The sequence below is a fragment of the Dysidea avara genome, chromosome 4 (assembly GCF_963678975.1).
Source record: "Dysidea avara chromosome 4, odDysAvar1.4, whole genome shotgun sequence".
NCBI classification, from domain to species: domain Eukaryota; kingdom Metazoa; phylum Porifera; class Demospongiae; order Dictyoceratida; family Dysideidae; genus Dysidea; species Dysidea avara.
In genome coordinates this window covers 17,186,179-17,203,126 of record NC_089275.1, presented here as the reverse complement: position 1 = coordinate 17,203,126, position 16,948 = coordinate 17,186,179, and the positions used below count along the sequence as shown (strand labels likewise).

At 38.0% G+C, this 16,948-nt stretch overlaps 2 protein-coding genes across 2 annotated transcripts in view; both read left to right on the top strand.

Annotated features, from left to right (window-relative positions):
* LOC136253606 (ankyrin repeat, PH and SEC7 domain containing protein secG-like) overlaps nt 1–7,473 on the top strand; it is a 46,597-nt gene extending 39,124 nt beyond the window's left edge. The window contains exon 10 of the mRNA XM_066046272.1: nt 7,363–7,473. Coding sequence (XP_065902344.1) covers nt 7,363–7,473 — 111 coding nt within the window. The remainder of the gene's footprint in view (nt 1–7,362) is intronic.
* Nucleotides 7,474–7,904: 431 nt separating this feature from the next.
* LOC136253605 (ankyrin-1-like) overlaps nt 7,905–16,948 on the top strand; it is a 312,474-nt gene continuing 303,430 nt past the window's right edge. The window contains exons 1-3 of the mRNA XM_066046271.1: nt 7,905–7,934; nt 8,000–8,098; nt 8,631–8,729. Of these exons, the coding sequence (XP_065902343.1) occupies nt 7,905–7,934; nt 8,000–8,098; nt 8,631–8,729 (228 nt within the window). The remainder of the gene's footprint in view (nt 7,935–7,999; nt 8,099–8,630; nt 8,730–16,948) is intronic.

Sequence of the window (16,948 nt, the reverse complement as noted above, 5' to 3'; positions counted from 1 at the left end):
ATAATTCAGCTACAAACAAATCACCCTGTAGAAAGATCAGCTAGAAGAAGTCGCCTTGTAGAAAGTTCAGTTACAAAGAAACCACCATGTAGAGAGTTCAGCTACAAACTAGTGACCTTGTAGAGACATCAGCTAGAAAAGTTACCATATAGAGAGTTCAGCTACAAAGAAACCATTTTGTAATGAGTTCAGCTGCAAACAAATCACCTGTACAGAATTCAGCTACGAACAAATCACCCTGTAGAGAGATCGGCTAGAAGCAATTACCTTGTAGATAGTTCAGCTACAAACAAATCACCTGTTGAAAGATCAGTTAGAAGAAATTACCTTGTAGAGAGTTCAGCTACAAAGAAACCATTTTGTAAAGAGCTCAGCTGCAAACAAATCACCTGTACAGAATTCAGCTACGAACAAATCAACCTGTAGAGAGATCAGCTAGAAGAAGTTACCTTGTAGAGAGTTCAGCTACAAAGAAACCACCATGTCGAGAGTTCATCTACAAAGAAATCACACTATAGAAAATTCAGCCACAAACAAATCACCTGTAGAAAGATCAGTTAGAAGAAGTTACCTTGTAGAGAGTTCAGCTACAAAGAAACCATTCTGTAAAGAGCTCAGCTGCAAACAAATCACCTGTACAGAATTCAGCTACAAACAAATCATCATGTAGAGAGATCAGCTAGAAGTAGTTACCTTGTAGATCGTTCAGCTATAAACAATTCACCCTGTAGAGAGAGCATCAAGAAGAAGTCACCTTGTAGAGTGTTCAGTTACAAAGGAACCACCATGGAAATTCTGTAATCAATATATGTATTATATAATTTGTACATTTACTGATAAAATATTTAAAGTACATCTACTTCATCTTTCTTCTTCCTGTGGTAAAAAAAAAAAAGATAGGTTAAAAAAGTCCCAAAGACGGCCATAGGTAGACTTTGGGGTATACAAATACAAAAAGAAATGAAATCTAATCCAAAACAGCCAAGCTGTAAAAAAAGTGTGTGGCCCTAAAAAAGGCTATGGTGAAAAAAGATGTGAAATCCAAGGTGGTGGCCAAGAAATGGCTGTGATGGTAGGTTAATGGTAAAAATTTTAATAATGACAATTCAGGTGAATTTTGTGCCAAGACCAAGTGGCACAAAAATTCACCTGAATTGTTGTTATAAAAATTTTACCATTAACCTATCATCACAGCCATTTCTTGTCTGCCACCTTGGATTTCACATCTTTTTTCACCATAGCCTTTTTGAGGGCCACACACTTTTTTACACAGCTTGGCTGTTTTGGATTAAATATTATTTAATTTGATGAAGTTGATAATTAGCCATGTCACCTAAAGTTTGACCTTTGCTCTACCAAAAAGTGCTGGTTAGAATTTTTTGTGGTTACTTGTGAGACATTCACCTATTAGTTGCAAAAGGTTCAGCTTGGGATCTCTATGGGATTATGAGATAGGTAGCTAGCGGTACAGTGTTTACGTTATTATAGCAGGTATCCCATGTAGTAATGCATGCCTTGAAGCCCATTATGTTGATTAGGTTTGCAGACACACAAGACCCTTTGGTTCAACTGCAAGTTAAATTTATGTATACATGCATAAACAAGCTTTGACAAAGTCATGTAATACAAGTTCATTACTGTGGTGATACAGTGTGATGCTGTTAGGTAGCAAAAGTCATTTCGTTTTTGTCAGATTTCACACCACCACTTCTTGTCCTTAGGTCTATGTGAGTTAGAATGTCATCCATTGGTATAGTGTGGATATTCTGGGGCTCTGGGTACTTAAACAAGTTTGAAGGACTGTGTGGATGCAGAAACGTCAATTTAACTTCCGCCTTCCGCCTGCCCGCCTGTTGATTTTACAGATACAGGGCACTTGGTCATAGCATGTGGTTCTCTCACTAGCAGTGGTACATATGGTACGTAACTTGGCAACTAAGATCAAGGTTCAGGAGAGTAAGTTTATAGACAGAGGAATTCTTTAGTTTTCAATTGTCAAGTGCATGTGGACAATGAGATTCATCTAGCCAGGTAAGATCTTGGCATTATATCTCAATTGATTATCATCTTCTGAATTTCCAGGATGAGGCATACAGGTGTGATGTGACTAAACTAACTATTCTATTTTATTGTCAGAATTTTATTGTTAATGTCACTAACGATTAACGTGATATATTGTTATGTAACATGTGTAGCAATTAAGTGACATGCATGATGAAAACCACATTGGGAGTGACTACTTGCTGTTAGCGTGGGTAATGCTATGTAATAAGCTGGTTTGAGCACCACCACAACACACAAGTTACTTTAATGCACCATGTGTGGTGTGGCAACAAGAATTATGCTTGGAACACCTTCTCTAGTGAAGCTACATTCTTGAATCTTTCATACTTACTTATAAGACATCTGCTAATTATCAACACTCACATGAGACAAGGCATTAAATGGAGTTTAAAAGATTTCTGCTTAAAACGCCTTCCCTTGGGAACTTACGGTTCTACACGCTTTTGCAACTTGTTTATCAGACATTAGGGCTTGTGTCCACATCGTGTCTTTAAAAGTTATTGTAGAGATTAGAGGATCGATCGAAGAAAATTTGCGTATGAACAAAGCAGGATTAGATATTGTCAGTGCTAGATGAACTGTACAAACACAGAGGAGGTATGACATGCACACGTGAGTACATATGTTTTGCAAAGGGAAGGTATTTTGTGGGGTTATCAACGAAAAATATGTGCCAATTGAACTCTTTTCTTATGCTTAATTCAATGGTGGTGTCTACCCCATTCAACCCCAGTGTTTCAGTTTCGATATACACAGCCTATTGCAGGAACCGTCATGTGATGAATAACTAACTATATGAAATAAGGCCAAGCAGCAAGTTGGGAAGAGAAAACCAACTGCACAAGTGTCTTAGTAGCTTTGCAGTTCATCAAATCTTGTCTATGAATTGATTTTTGTGATTTAACATTTGAAGAATGCAATTACTGCAAATTTTTTTCAATAGCGCTTAACTCGTGTCATACCTCCTCTGATGGATAAGTTGACTGGCACTAGGTGCAATGCAAGATTGAGAAATAAAGCGAAACATGTCTAAATACGTGTTTTAATACCGGTCGCAAGAAAACTACTACTACTACTGCTACGAAAAATGATTTTTTAATTACGTAATGCAATTCAAACCTATTGAGAGATGTTGCATAATCCAGGGCTAAATATTGCAAAACCATCCCTACATGTAAACAACTCACAGTAGTGGCTGTGTGTCTTTTAATTGGGCATGCGCTTTGTAGTCTCTTGGCCGCGCTCCTCACTATCATGAGTCTTGATTTCCACTGTGCTTCTGAAATTGACACAAAAGAGTACAGTTTTCTCGTACTAGGGATAGTATGTGAGAGTTGAAAGTGACGTCCCTGTTCTCTTGAATAATCTTCATTGCTACCATACCCAAAGTAAGCAGCAGGTATGTTGCTGCATGCTCAATTGAACAAGTGATGTGGTGTTATTAGCTGGTCATTGTACTGCCTTTATAAGCTATATAAGCTGGCTGCATTTAAAACTATATAACTAAATAAATTGCAGCACAAAAGTGGTCTTTCAATTCAGGTGGTCACTAATACAGGTTGCACTGTACTCCGACATCTTCATTGTGTAAGACAAAGTTGGCATGACCTTAACAGGAGTGGTTATTAGAGGTGTACACTCCCATATAGCAATAATAGACTACAAAACTTTACTGCATACCACAACATATTTAAATATACCTCTTGAACGTGGCCCCACCACAAAAATTTTGCTTACAATAGACCATGACCAAATTATTATTTACTAAAAAATTCAAAGAATTTGAAGTTTTGAAACATTTAGGATTAAAGTTTTTAATGGAGCCTTAATTAAGTTGATATCTCATAGTTTATGGAAGATCAATTAACAGTCTTTAATTGCTGAAATTTTTATTTTAAAATATTAACAGAACTGTGAGCTACAGTTAATTTTGTAACTCAAGACAAACCAATTTTTCATGAAATCTTCAATTTGCAAAATATTGTGGTCATAAATCAGGAACCATGTAGTGTATGAGGCTAAAATTCAGTATGGGTGATGAGCATCATAGGTACTACAAACACACCTAGTTTCATCAAAATCAGAGAGGTGGCCCTACAATTCCTCTGTGATTTGACATGGAATGACCCTTTAAACACTTCATTGTCAGCTATGTTCAACACGTTACACAGCATTTCAGATCTAGAACTGTTTGAAAAGCACCTCTGTAATCCATGCATACCAAAAGAAATATGTGACTGAATTTTGGAAAACCGCTGATATACGGACAATAGTACTTTTGTAATAAAACAGTATGGGTAAAAAAATGCAATGAGCTGCAGAAAAAAATTACACAATTTTTTATTGCCTCACTGGTGGGTGACTTCAGCCTCCAATGGATAAGTCCTGGAAATCATCGTGTTTGTCTGTTCATAGGGAGTACGAAAATCTTTGTTTCATCTCCATACACGAAAGGATTTCAAAGTTACAGATGTTTGTTTATGTTGCAGTGACGAAAGAGTTTACCGACGATCGTTTTTCAGTGATTTTGCCTTCCTTCTCGAACACAAAAGCATTGCTGGGGAAAAAACTATACCTTGGTAGATGCACAAATTAGTTTTCTAAAATTAAGTCACATATGGCTGCATGCCCCAGTTATATCAACTATCATCTGAAAAGTGAAATATTCATTACGCTTTGTTGTCGGCTGTGTTCAATCCATTACACAGCGGTATGAATCGAAAACTGTTTGGAAAACACCTCTGCAACCAAAACAGCCACTATGATAAATATGGATGATTTCCGTTATAAAAGGATGCTATCATGTGCTATCGCCATATTGATACTTTTCTTGTCAGTAAAGATGGATGTAACACATAGGAGAACACTGGTAAGTCCATGAAGAAAGCATTATACGTACTGCGGTATGCCAAAAGGCACCTCTTGGGCTGATGTGACGTCAAACAGTAAAAAAATCAAGCCCGTAGTCTGAGCAGTTATCAGGTTACACTTGTCTGAAGGCATCAGTCAGTCAGACAGTCAGTAGAAAATTCTGTTAAAAATAATTTTTAAAATCCCGTAACAACTTGTTGGAAGTGTTTCGGGTCAATTTGACAGCTTGTTTGGGCTTAGTTTTACCTAAACAATACTGCTTCATCTTTGTCAGGGAAAATTTAGACTGGTTTTTGGGTGATGTTATTTCGTGGGCCATGCCTACTCCTTTGTGGTCCCTACTATACAGCACTATCGTACTGTATGATGATTACTTTAACAAATTTTCAAATTCATAAATTCCAAAACTCGAATATTAGTCTTTCTACCTCACTGCCTCACTGATCACTGTTGCAAGGCTAGAGACCAAACTAAGCAACACATAGCCACCATTTTACACTATAATAGCAAACTCACTGATGGGATGTGCCTTTTAAAGTTCCGACGAGTGTAGGCACTCTGCGCTTTGTCTTTTCTTTAATCTTCAATCAGGTTGCTTGTCTTCTACTTCATCCAAAAAAAACCATATTGAGGCATTAATCTTCTGTATCAACACTTTTCAGCAACATTATAGATGCCACAGAATTGTTTTAGAGCTGGATTTCAGAAGAACTTCAGTCCTGGTGCTATACTAGCTAAATATCTGCAAGTTCGCGATTGAGATCCCGTTAGCAATACGTTCATGACCACGTCCATCAATTAAAGATCTATGTGAAATAATAGTGATAGAGTATGGGGACCACACCTCTTAACAATCTAGTTGTTTACTTAACAGTAAACAAAATGACCTCACCCCTTATTGGTCTAGCTAGCTGCACCCTCTTGGCTGACTCGAGATATACTCTAATACAACAATCACTCTAATACAGCAATCATTATTATTATTAATATTAACACTTTACAATGACCAGTACTAAAGGTCTGGCAGCAACATGTGCTGCAGCATTAGGATTATCTAACCTAATTTCAAGGACTTAGACTTAATGATTTATAGTTGAAATGGTGTAATAGAAAAGGGGCTAAAGTAAGGAAAACACCCTCCAACCCTAGGATTCAAACTGCAGGTCACCCAACATCTAGTCAGGATCACACTCAGTCTTCCTCCAAGAGTCATGTATGTTATTCTATTCAAACAGTCACAAGTTGCATTGTAAGTAGCAGCAAAAAAACTTATCAAACTAGTATTTTAAAAATTGTTAATTCAAAAATGAAGTTGGGATCTATACAATAAAAATTAGTGAAACAAGAGATGATTGATGGTATTACAGCTAAGCTTAGTGGGGAAATCCCTACTTTGGCACATTAGATATTACAATTATTTTGCTCAATGCCAAAGTAGGAACTTTTCCACTGAGCTATACCAAATTGCCATCAATCATCTCCTGTTTCACTACTTTATATTTCATATATCCCTACTTCATTTTTAAATTAGCAATTTATAAAATACTAGTTGAATAGATGGTAAATTGCCAAAGTAGAAATTTTCCCACGGCATAACCGTGTTAAGTCCTTAGCAATATGGTTATTATGGAATTAATAAATTTTGTAATGTTAATAAATTCCTCTATATGTGACTGGATTTTGGAAAAACGATCCAAATCGCACATTAGATGTTTCGAGATTAACGGTTTTAAAGAATTGAAGCCAGCATAACTCTCCAAGGATAGCAAGTACGCGTATGAAAATTACAGAAAAGATGCATCAATCTGTTACCATTCAGGCCACGTCCAGTACTTGTAGCTGCTTGTAGAGTTTCCCGCCAAATAAGATAGAAAATCTGAGCAGTTGGACGAGCGAAGTAGTATCACGCGTGCTCACAAAGGGGTGGAGGGTAGGGGGTGGCAGGGGGGGAAATAGGTAGATCTCAAAATGGAGGCAGACCACAATTGGAGTTAAGACACGAGATTGCAGGGCTGTGCTGGCTCCTTAGTGGCTGATATGTAGCAAAATCAACAGAAAAAACGTCTGGCCAACATTATAAGGCTGTCCACCAGTAAACCACTGATTCTTGCCAAGTCAGGTCCTTCACAAGGCCTGAAACTGCCATTTGAGCACTCCACACCACCGAGAAAAGATGTCTGTTAAAACCAACCTCGAGTAGTTTGAGTAGTACTGAGGGTCAAAACTAGTAGTATGATAGTGTAGCTATCCACTGGTGGTGTTAGTTTGATTTTGCCTGATGTGCGATTTGTATCGGTTTTGTAAAATGTGGTCACATATTATGTATCTTTCCATGGAATCTTCTCATGTACACAGATTATCCATGATGCATCAAATTATATTAATATGAAATAATAACTGTCAATGTTGATTACTTTGTCACTATAGGATGGACGTACTGCTCTACGTACTGCTGCATATAATGGTCATACTCAAGTAGTGGAGATGTTGATTAAGTTAGAAGCAGATGTCAATGCTGCTGATAAAGTGAGGCAATAATTATTTACCTTAATGAACTTATTCTGTATATAGTCTTCTTGTACCCATGGTTTTTCCTTAACAAGGTTGTTATGTACACAAACTGCCAAAAATTATTTCTAGTAGAGCCATGAAGTCCTTTATTTGCCACTAAAATTACACATTGATTCAAGTAAAACTCGTGCTTTCTTTATTGGAGAAAAGAACACAAATTAAGTTAAAATTAGAAGTTGTACACCAAAAGTCCTTGTACTACTGAGGTCACATACACACCTCATGTTCGTAGAATACATTAACGATTGAATGCTGTACTTTGGTATTGAATAGATGGTAACATTCCACAGTAGGGATTTTCCCATAGCATAACTGTGTTAAGTCCTTAGCAATATGGTTATTATGGAACTATTAAACTTTGCAATGGTAATAAAGTCCTTTATATTATGTGTCTTTCCATGGCATCTTCTCATGAACACAGGTTATCTGTGATGCATCAAATTATATCAATATGAAATAATAACTGTCACTGTTGATTACTTTGTCACTATAGGATGGAGCTACTCCTCTATATTTTGCAGCACAAAAAGGTCATTCTCAAGTAGTGGAGATGTTGATCAAGTCAGAAGCAGATGTCAATGCTGCTGATAAAGTGAGGCAATAATTTTTTACATTAATGAAATTGTTATGAATACAGTCTGCTTGTTCCCCTGGTTTTTCCTTAACAATGTTGTTATGTAGACAAATTTCCAAGTATTATTTTTAGTATACCCATGAAGTCCTTTATTTGCCAGTAATATTACACGTTCATTCAAGGACACATGCATTGTTTATTGGAGAAAAGAACACAAATTAAGCTAAAATTAGATGTTGTAAACCAAAAGTCCTTGTACTAATGAGATCACCTACACACCTTGTGTTTGTAGAATACATTAACAATTGAATGCTGTACTATGGTATTGAATATATGGTAACATGCCACAGTAGGGATTTTCCCACATAGCTGTGTTAGGTGCTTAACAATATTGTTATAATGGAATAATTAAATTTCGTAATGGTAATAAAGTCCTTTATATTATGTGTCTATTCATGGAATCTTCTCATGAACACAGGTTATCCATGATGCATCAAATTATATCAATATGAAATAATAACTGTCAATGTTGATTACTTTGTCACTATAGGATGGACATACTGCTCTACGTACTGCTGTATATAATGGTCATACTCAAGTAGTGGAGATGTTGATTAAGTCAGAAGCAGATGTCAATGCTGTTGATAAAGTGAGCCAATAATTATTTACATTAATGAACTTATTCTGTGTATAGTCTTCTTGTACCCCATGGTTTTTCCTTAACAAGGTTGTTATGTAGACAAACTGCCTAATATTATTTTTAGTATAGTCCTGAAGTCCTTTATTTGCCAGTAAAATTACACATTTATTCAAGTAAAATATGTGCTTTTCTTTGTTGGAGAAAAGAACACAAATTAAGCTAAAAATAGATGTTGCACACCAAAAGTCCTTGTACTAATGAGATCACATACACACCTCTTTTTGTAGAATACATTAACAATTGAATGCTGTACTTTGGTATTGAATTGATGGTAACATGCTATAGTGATTTGCTTGTACCTTAACTCGGCAAATCACTAATGAGGTACCTTTTACCTGATTAGTGATTTGCTTGTACCTTAACTCTCTACAACATGATGTCCTCTAGCTTATCTCTCTACAGGATGACTTGTTTCTAGCTGATATTTATACCGGGTGACTTGTTTCTAGCTGAACTCTCTACAGTGTGATCTGTTTTTTGCTGAGCTCTCTCTTGTTTTTAGCTGATTTCTCTATAGAGTTAAAATTTGTTTGTATAGCTGAACTCTTTACAGGGTTGTTTTTTGATTGTTTGCTGAACTCTCTACATGGTGACTTGTTTGTAGCAGAATTCTCTACATAGTGGCTTGTTTATAGCTGAACTCTCTACAGGGTTACTTGTTTAAGCTGATCTCTATAGGATAACTTTTTCATATAGATGAACTCTCCACTGGGTAGTTTCTTTGTAGCTGAACTCTCTACACAGTGGCTTTTTTATAGTTGAATTCTCTTCAGTGTGACTTGTAATGTTCTGAATCTCTACAGCAGTATATTTGTAACTGAACTCTATACAGGTGACATGCTTGTAGCTGGATTGTCTATAAGATGAATTGTTTGTAGCTGAACTATCTACAGAATAAATTGCATTGTAATAATTATAATTCTATAATATAAATGTAGTTGAATGCTCTATTAGGGTGACAGTTCTATTAGAGTATCCCATACAAGCAAAAGTGCTCTATATTTTGCAGTTACAGATAGAACACTTTATAGATCCATAGTTCTATATCAGGTAGCTATAGAACTGCCAAGCCTATATGCAGGTTAACAGCCTGCTTTGAGTGAGTGATCTCTCACTCTTGGCCAGAACAAACCAATCAACCAAGCCAGTCTAGGCTGATAGTCTGTACTGCACTGGCTACTCAGTCAGTCTGACCAGTAAGAGAAGAACCACTGGATTTAATTAATAGACATGCTTGAAAATTTCAATGATGGTTAGCAGCAGTAAACATTATTACTACGTTTTCTTTACATTAACGGACAAGTCCTAGGAATATCATGGAAATATGCTTATTACAGTACCACAATCGAAAACGTTTAATCATTGAGAAGATAGACTAGACTCACAAAATGACTAGTGCAGGTGCAGCACAGTGCAACACAGGTGAAACACAGGTACAATGCCTATTCTAACTGATGATAACACTACTCTGTGAGTTTCTAATTGTTTCATGTGTCTTATGTGTATCTCAAGTTGACAGTTCTTTATATCAGATAAAGCACTACCTTCGCTCATGCTGTATGCGAAATATAGCACTTGCAGCAGTACTTTATCTATCACACACACATACACACACACACACACACACACACACACACACACACACACACACACACACACACACACACACACACACACACACACACACACACACACACACACACACACACACACACAAACACACACACACACTCACACACACATAAACTTTATAAATCTACTTTCAATCTTGATTATGATTATGATTATAATTTCTTGATTTATGATTATGATTATAATCAAATCCTATTCTTCTTCCTGTGGTAAAGAAAAAAAATAGATTAAAAAGCCCCAAAGCCAGCCTATTGGGGTATACAATACATATACAAAAAGAAGTGATATCTAATCCAAAACAGCCAAGCTGTAAAAAAAAGAGTGCGGCCCCCAAAAAGGCTACGGTGAAAAAATATATGAAATCCAAGGTGGCGGACAAGAAATGGCTGTGATATTTTAATAATGACAATTCAGGTGATTGGGTACTAAACAACATGGCTGGTTTGAATTAGATTATAAATTACTAAAATTATATTGCCTAAATGTACATGTAGCTAAACGAATCAATTAAATCTTCTTCCTTATCATAATCTTCTCTCTGTAGTAAAAATAAAACACAAGTAAAAAATACCTAAAGCTGGCCATAGGCTTGCTTTAGGTATGAAATTACGAAAAGAAATGATATCTAATCAAAAAACATCCAAGCTATAAAACAGGATGCAGCCTCCAAAAACTCCAGAGTGATTAAAAATGTGAAATCAAAGGTGGCAGCCAAGAAATGACTGTGATGGTAGGTAAATGGCCAAAATTTTAATAACAACAATTTAGGTGAATGTGCATTGCTTCCTCACTAGGATTTGGCACCAAATTCATCTGAATTGTTGTTATTAAAATTTTTGCCATTAACCTATCATCACTGCCATTTCTTGCACCTTTGATTTCACATCTTTTCTCAACTTTGCTTTTTTGAAGGCTGCACCCTTTTTTACAGCTCGGCTGTTTTTTTTATTCAATTAGTGTATCTCGATGGCACACTTGTTACACCTATTTGACTGTCATAGTGTAATTCAGTGGTTTGTTATCTGATTCCTTATAAACTACTGTACTCAAATACAGTTCTAATCTTCCCCTCCACCTATTTTCAGTTGATTCCTTTAGCTAGTAGGCATGGTAAGTAAATACCTGTTTATTAACAAAACTTGATCATGTTCTTTTTACACATGATTTGCATTTCTGTTATAATAACTCCATAATTGTTAGTGTAATTTCTTTCAAACTACAAAAGGTTTGCACTACGATGGTTACTCCATATACATGCTGATTTTGATGTCATTGCTTCAAGCAATTTACCTTGTGACTGTGACAAAAATTGTTATTGCATGTTTTAGAAAATAGTGTATAATGGCCTTGTTTTTTATCTGATTTATACAAAATTTAGACCCTGAATGTGCAGCTTTGCATTCTTACTGCCCTCCAAATTTGAAGAAACTTTACTAAAGCATGTGTGAGTTATAGTGCTTTTTCTAAGTGTTGTAAATAGAAGAATAAGAAGAAGAAAAATACCAAGAGACTAAGATTAAGTTTGAAGATGCATATATATATCAGTGATGGCGAGGTAAATTCACCTCAAATTTGAAACAAGCAAGTATTCCACTCTGATGGAGTCTCCACAGCAAAATTTGTTGATTTCTGGTCAGGACTATCGAGCTACAGATATATGAAAACAGAGTTTTCTTGGTTCCTGTAAAATACATACTTGTTTGTTGCTCATTCACACTGGCTGTACTTGTTTACACAACACAATGTCATGTGTCTTGATTTTCTAATGTTTCAACCTGCATAGAAATTACTAACTGTATATCATTATTCATGTCATGTGTCTTGTAAACTGTGCATACGTATACTGTACAGAGGCAGATGTGTAATAGTTAAGTCATCAAACAGTACAGTAGTACTTTTCAGCAGGGTTGTTTCCTAAAAGGTATGGTGCTTACTTAAAATGCTGTCATTAAACACCAGCACAGATATATCATACGCAATGAAATCACCTTCATTGAACTGTCTAACATTAAACCCAACATTAAAAACAAGAAAATATTTTACAGAAGGTAAAATTTAAATAGAAGAAAATATCAATATCCAATTTTTGTGACCTGGCTAGCAGGTGTTTGGGTAGGTGAGCAAGTCAAAATACCTCTAGCCAAACCACCTCAGGTACAAAAGATGTATGGAGAAATCAGATATACGTCAGATGTATCAACTTTCAACTGTCAACTATCAATTAACTACTATCGACTAACTAGCCAAAACACCTCAGCTACAGAAGATGTATGGAGAAATCATTAAGAAAAGGTGGACTAGCAACATGCAGCCGGCAGATGTAAAGCAAATATTCTTCTCCATCCTGTGAGAAAGCAATCATCCACCATACAAATTCAAGTAGCATATGACTGCAGTTGTTAGTAGATCCACCAGGTCTAAATTACAATTTTCTTTAAGGACTACATTATATGAAATGATGCTTTGATGCGGGAATTTTCAAGCTCAGGAAATGACGAGGATAGTGCAGAGGTCATTCATTGGACAAATGATAAACTGTATTATAATGTAGTGATATGGCAGGCAGGCAGGCAGGCAGGCAGGCAGGCAGGCAGGCAGGCAGGCAGGCAGGCAGGCAGGCAGGCAGGCAGGCAGGCAGGCAGGCAGGCAGGCAGGCAGGCAGGCAGGCAGGCAGGCAGGCAGGCAGGCAGGCAGGCAGGCAGGCAGGCAGGCAGGCAGGCAGGCAGGCAGGCAGGCAGGCAGGCAGGCAGGCAGGCAGGCAGGCAGGCAGGCAGGCAGGCAGGCAGGCAGGCAGGCAGGCAGGCAGGCAGGCAGGCAGGCAGGCAGGCAGGCAGGCAGGCAGGCAGGCAGGCAGGCAGGCAGGCAGGCAGGCAGGCAGGCAGGCAGGCAGGCAGGCAGGCAGGCAGGCAGGCAGGCAGGCAGGCAGGCAGGCAGGCAGGCAGGCAGGCAGGCAGGCAGGCAGGCAGGCAGGCAGGCAGGCAGGCAGGCAGGCAGGCAGGCAGGCAGGCAGGCAGGCAGGCAGGCAGGCAGGCAGGCAGGCAGGCAGGCAGGCAGGCAGGCAGGCAGGCAGGCATGCAAATCCGATGTCGGACAGTGCAAAAATCAAGCCTATAGTCTGAGCTGTTATCGAGTTACACTTGTCTTAAGGCACCAGCCAGTCAGATGGTCAGTAGAAAATTCTATTTAAAAATATTTTTTTAAATTCCATAGCAACTTGTTGGAAGCGTTTCGGGTCAATCTGACAGCTTGTTTGGGCTTAGTTTTACCTAACCAATACTGCCTCATCGTCGTCAGGGAAAATTTAGACTGGTTTTTAGGTGATGTTATTTCGTGGGCCATGCCTACTCCTTTGTGGTCCCTACTATACAGTACTATTGTACTGTATGATGATGACTTTAACAAATTTTCAAATTTATAATTGCCAAAACTCTAATATTAGTCTTGCTACCTCATTGCCTCACTGACCACAGTTGCAAGGCTAGAGGCCAAACTAAGCAGCACATGGCCACCATTTTACACTACAATAGCAAACTCACTGGTGGGATGTGCCTTTTGAGGTTCTGATGACTGTAGGCACTCTGTACTTTGTCTTTTCTTTAATCTTCAATCAGGCTGCTTGTCTTCTACTTCATCCAACAAAACCATATTGTGGCATTAATTTTCCGTATCAACACTTTTTCAGCAACACAGCCTGCAAAAGCGGGGCATGTGGGCACACAAAATTTGCCTACTTTTTCAAACTTTTATCATTCATTCCAATTTAGGACATTACACATTGACCATGCAAATTTCAGCCCTTATTCAACAATGAATTGGCATTATGGTGCAAGTTAAAGAATGTAAAGAGTGTATAGCAATACTGCGATATATTCTGTTAGGTGATGGGGTGTAGTTTGTGCCTACATGTCCCGTTATTGCAGCAGTCTGAGAAAACTGGTCTTATCGCCCATGTCAGCAGATTCAATTTTTCACCCAGGAAACAAGGCTACATGAATAAACTATCTAATTTCACAATCGTAATCATCTAGACTTCAGTGGTCTGGTTTTGCTGGCTGCTTTTGCCAAGCCCAGTGGTGATCCGTACGTGTGGTGTGGGGCCTTAATGGAGCTCTGGTCAGCCTGGGGATGACTGTATGTGGCTGTAGAGTACCTCTGCTGTGAATTTCCTTACTTTTTATCCAGTTTTGAGACCTCAATGACCCAAAACTTGGCCTAATTCATCCCTTGGCCTTCCTTTTCAATTTTTGAACACCATCTTTCCCATCTTCCAGGGCCCTGCCTCCCACCAAATTTGCAGCTCGCCTGATACAGTCAACCTCTGTTTAAAAACTATCTAAAATGGCGAGAAACTTAGTTGTTGGCTAATTGCACAGTGGATACTCTGGAAGTCAAGGAATTGGTGTAAAACGTATGAAAATTTGTTACAGATAGCTTCAACCATTGGCGAGCTACAACACTCTAAATACTTAAAACTGGCATTTCTTGATACTTTTAAATAGGCGATAAGCCCGGTTTTCCCAGACTGGTTAACATATATAGATGCCACAGAATTGTTTTAGAGCTGGATTTCAAAAGTGCTTCAGTCCTGGTGCTATACTAGCTTGATATCTGAAAGTTGCGATTGAGATCCCGTTAGCAATAGGTTCATGACCACGCTCATCAATTACAGATCTAAGTGGACTAATAGTGATAGAGTATGGGGACCACACCTATTAACAATCTAGCTGTTTACTTAACAGTAAACAAGATGACTTCGCCCCTTATTGGTCTAGCTAGCTGCACCCCTCTTGGCTGACTTGAGATACACTCTAATACAACATTCATTATTAACACTTTACAATGACCAGTACTAAAGGTATGGCAGCAACATGTGCCGCAGCCTTAGGATTATCTAACTTAATTTCAAGGACTTAGACTTAATGATTTATAGTTGAAAAGGTGTAAAAGAAAACGGGCTAAAGTAAGGAAAAACCCTCCAACCCTAGGATTCAAACTGCAGGTCATCCAATGTCTAGTCATGACCACACTCAGTCTTCCTCCAGGAGTCACATATGTTATTCTATTCGAACAGTCGCAAGTTACATTGTGGCTAGCAGCAAAAAACTTATCAAACTAGTGTTTTAAAAATTGTTAATTTAAAAATGAAGTTGGGATCTATACAATAAAAATTAGTGAAACAAGAGATGATTGATGGTATTACAGCTAAGCTCAGTGGGGAAATCCCTACTTTGGCATATTAGATATAACATTTACTCAATGCCAAAGTAGGAACTTTCCTACTGAGCTATATAATTATACTACTTGGGTCAAAGAGTGAGCAACATGCACAGGAGAACTCATGCTTGCCTCATTTCATCATTACAGTCACCATATGCATTTAGCTGTATTTTTTTCACATCTTATTCTGTTTATTAGAACTAAGTTGAATTGCAAGGTCATAACTGTTTATATTGGGTATGTAAAACTAGATCGAACTATCCCTAGCAGGTCCACTCCAGAATGGTTCAACATGGTTCAGTTTGATACAAGCAGTTCAACATGGTTCATTTCGATATGGCAAACATTTACACCAACCTGGAAATCGTTGCGATTTGAGGACATTCTTTGCAGTGGGTGTGCAGGGAATATCCCAGAGGTTCTACGGTTCCTATGGCTTGGAGGGAAAGGCAGTTGTCTTTCTTTGGCATGTGGAAATTCTTGTGGCTTCAGAGAATGTTAGAATCCCCAAGCATTCCTACCTCCAAGCCTTTGTAGTAAAACATGCTATATACATCATGTAAACTTGTTGAAATGGGGCCTATTTGAGAATTAATAGGAGAAGCCATGGAACCCTGCACACCTACCAAAACAACCACCATCTGTTGACGGTGGCAACCCGCTTACAACAGGGTAAGCCCTGCTGACCGGGTTAAACTTACAAACAACATTAAATGGAGTTAAACTATTTAAACTAGGTTAATGTTGCAGTCGAGCATGCATGAGTGTATTATGATAGTGACTAACCCAAAGTTGCACCATGACTGGAAAGAAGATTGGGAAGGCACACACATGAGAAGGGTTGGCAATAATTGGAGAATAATATTGTGCATGCGTTATAAGAAAAAGGTGCGTGGAGAGGTGTTAGAACACATGGTGCTACGTGGCATAGTGAATCTTGTCCCACCCATACCACTACCCTCTACCAACTATCTCATATTAGTATTTTAGAAGGGATTGTTGGGTGGGGCTTAGCGTAATGTATTGCCCCAAAAAAAAATTAATTAATTGGGGTGTGGGGAGGTGAAGCATGCACCACAGACAGTCCCAGTAGGGTGCTTAGTTATTCCCTCCTCTTTTTTTCCCTTGTATTTTCCATCTTGAGGCTAGCTCAGGGTGTGACAGTGCAGAATTTCTCTTAGGAAAGTTGTAGCATGTGGAAATTCTTGTAGCTTCAAAGAATGTTAGCCTTTACAATATGTGTCTTTCCATGGTATCTTCTCATGTACACAGATTATCCATGATGTATCAAATGATATCACTGTGAAATAATAACTGTC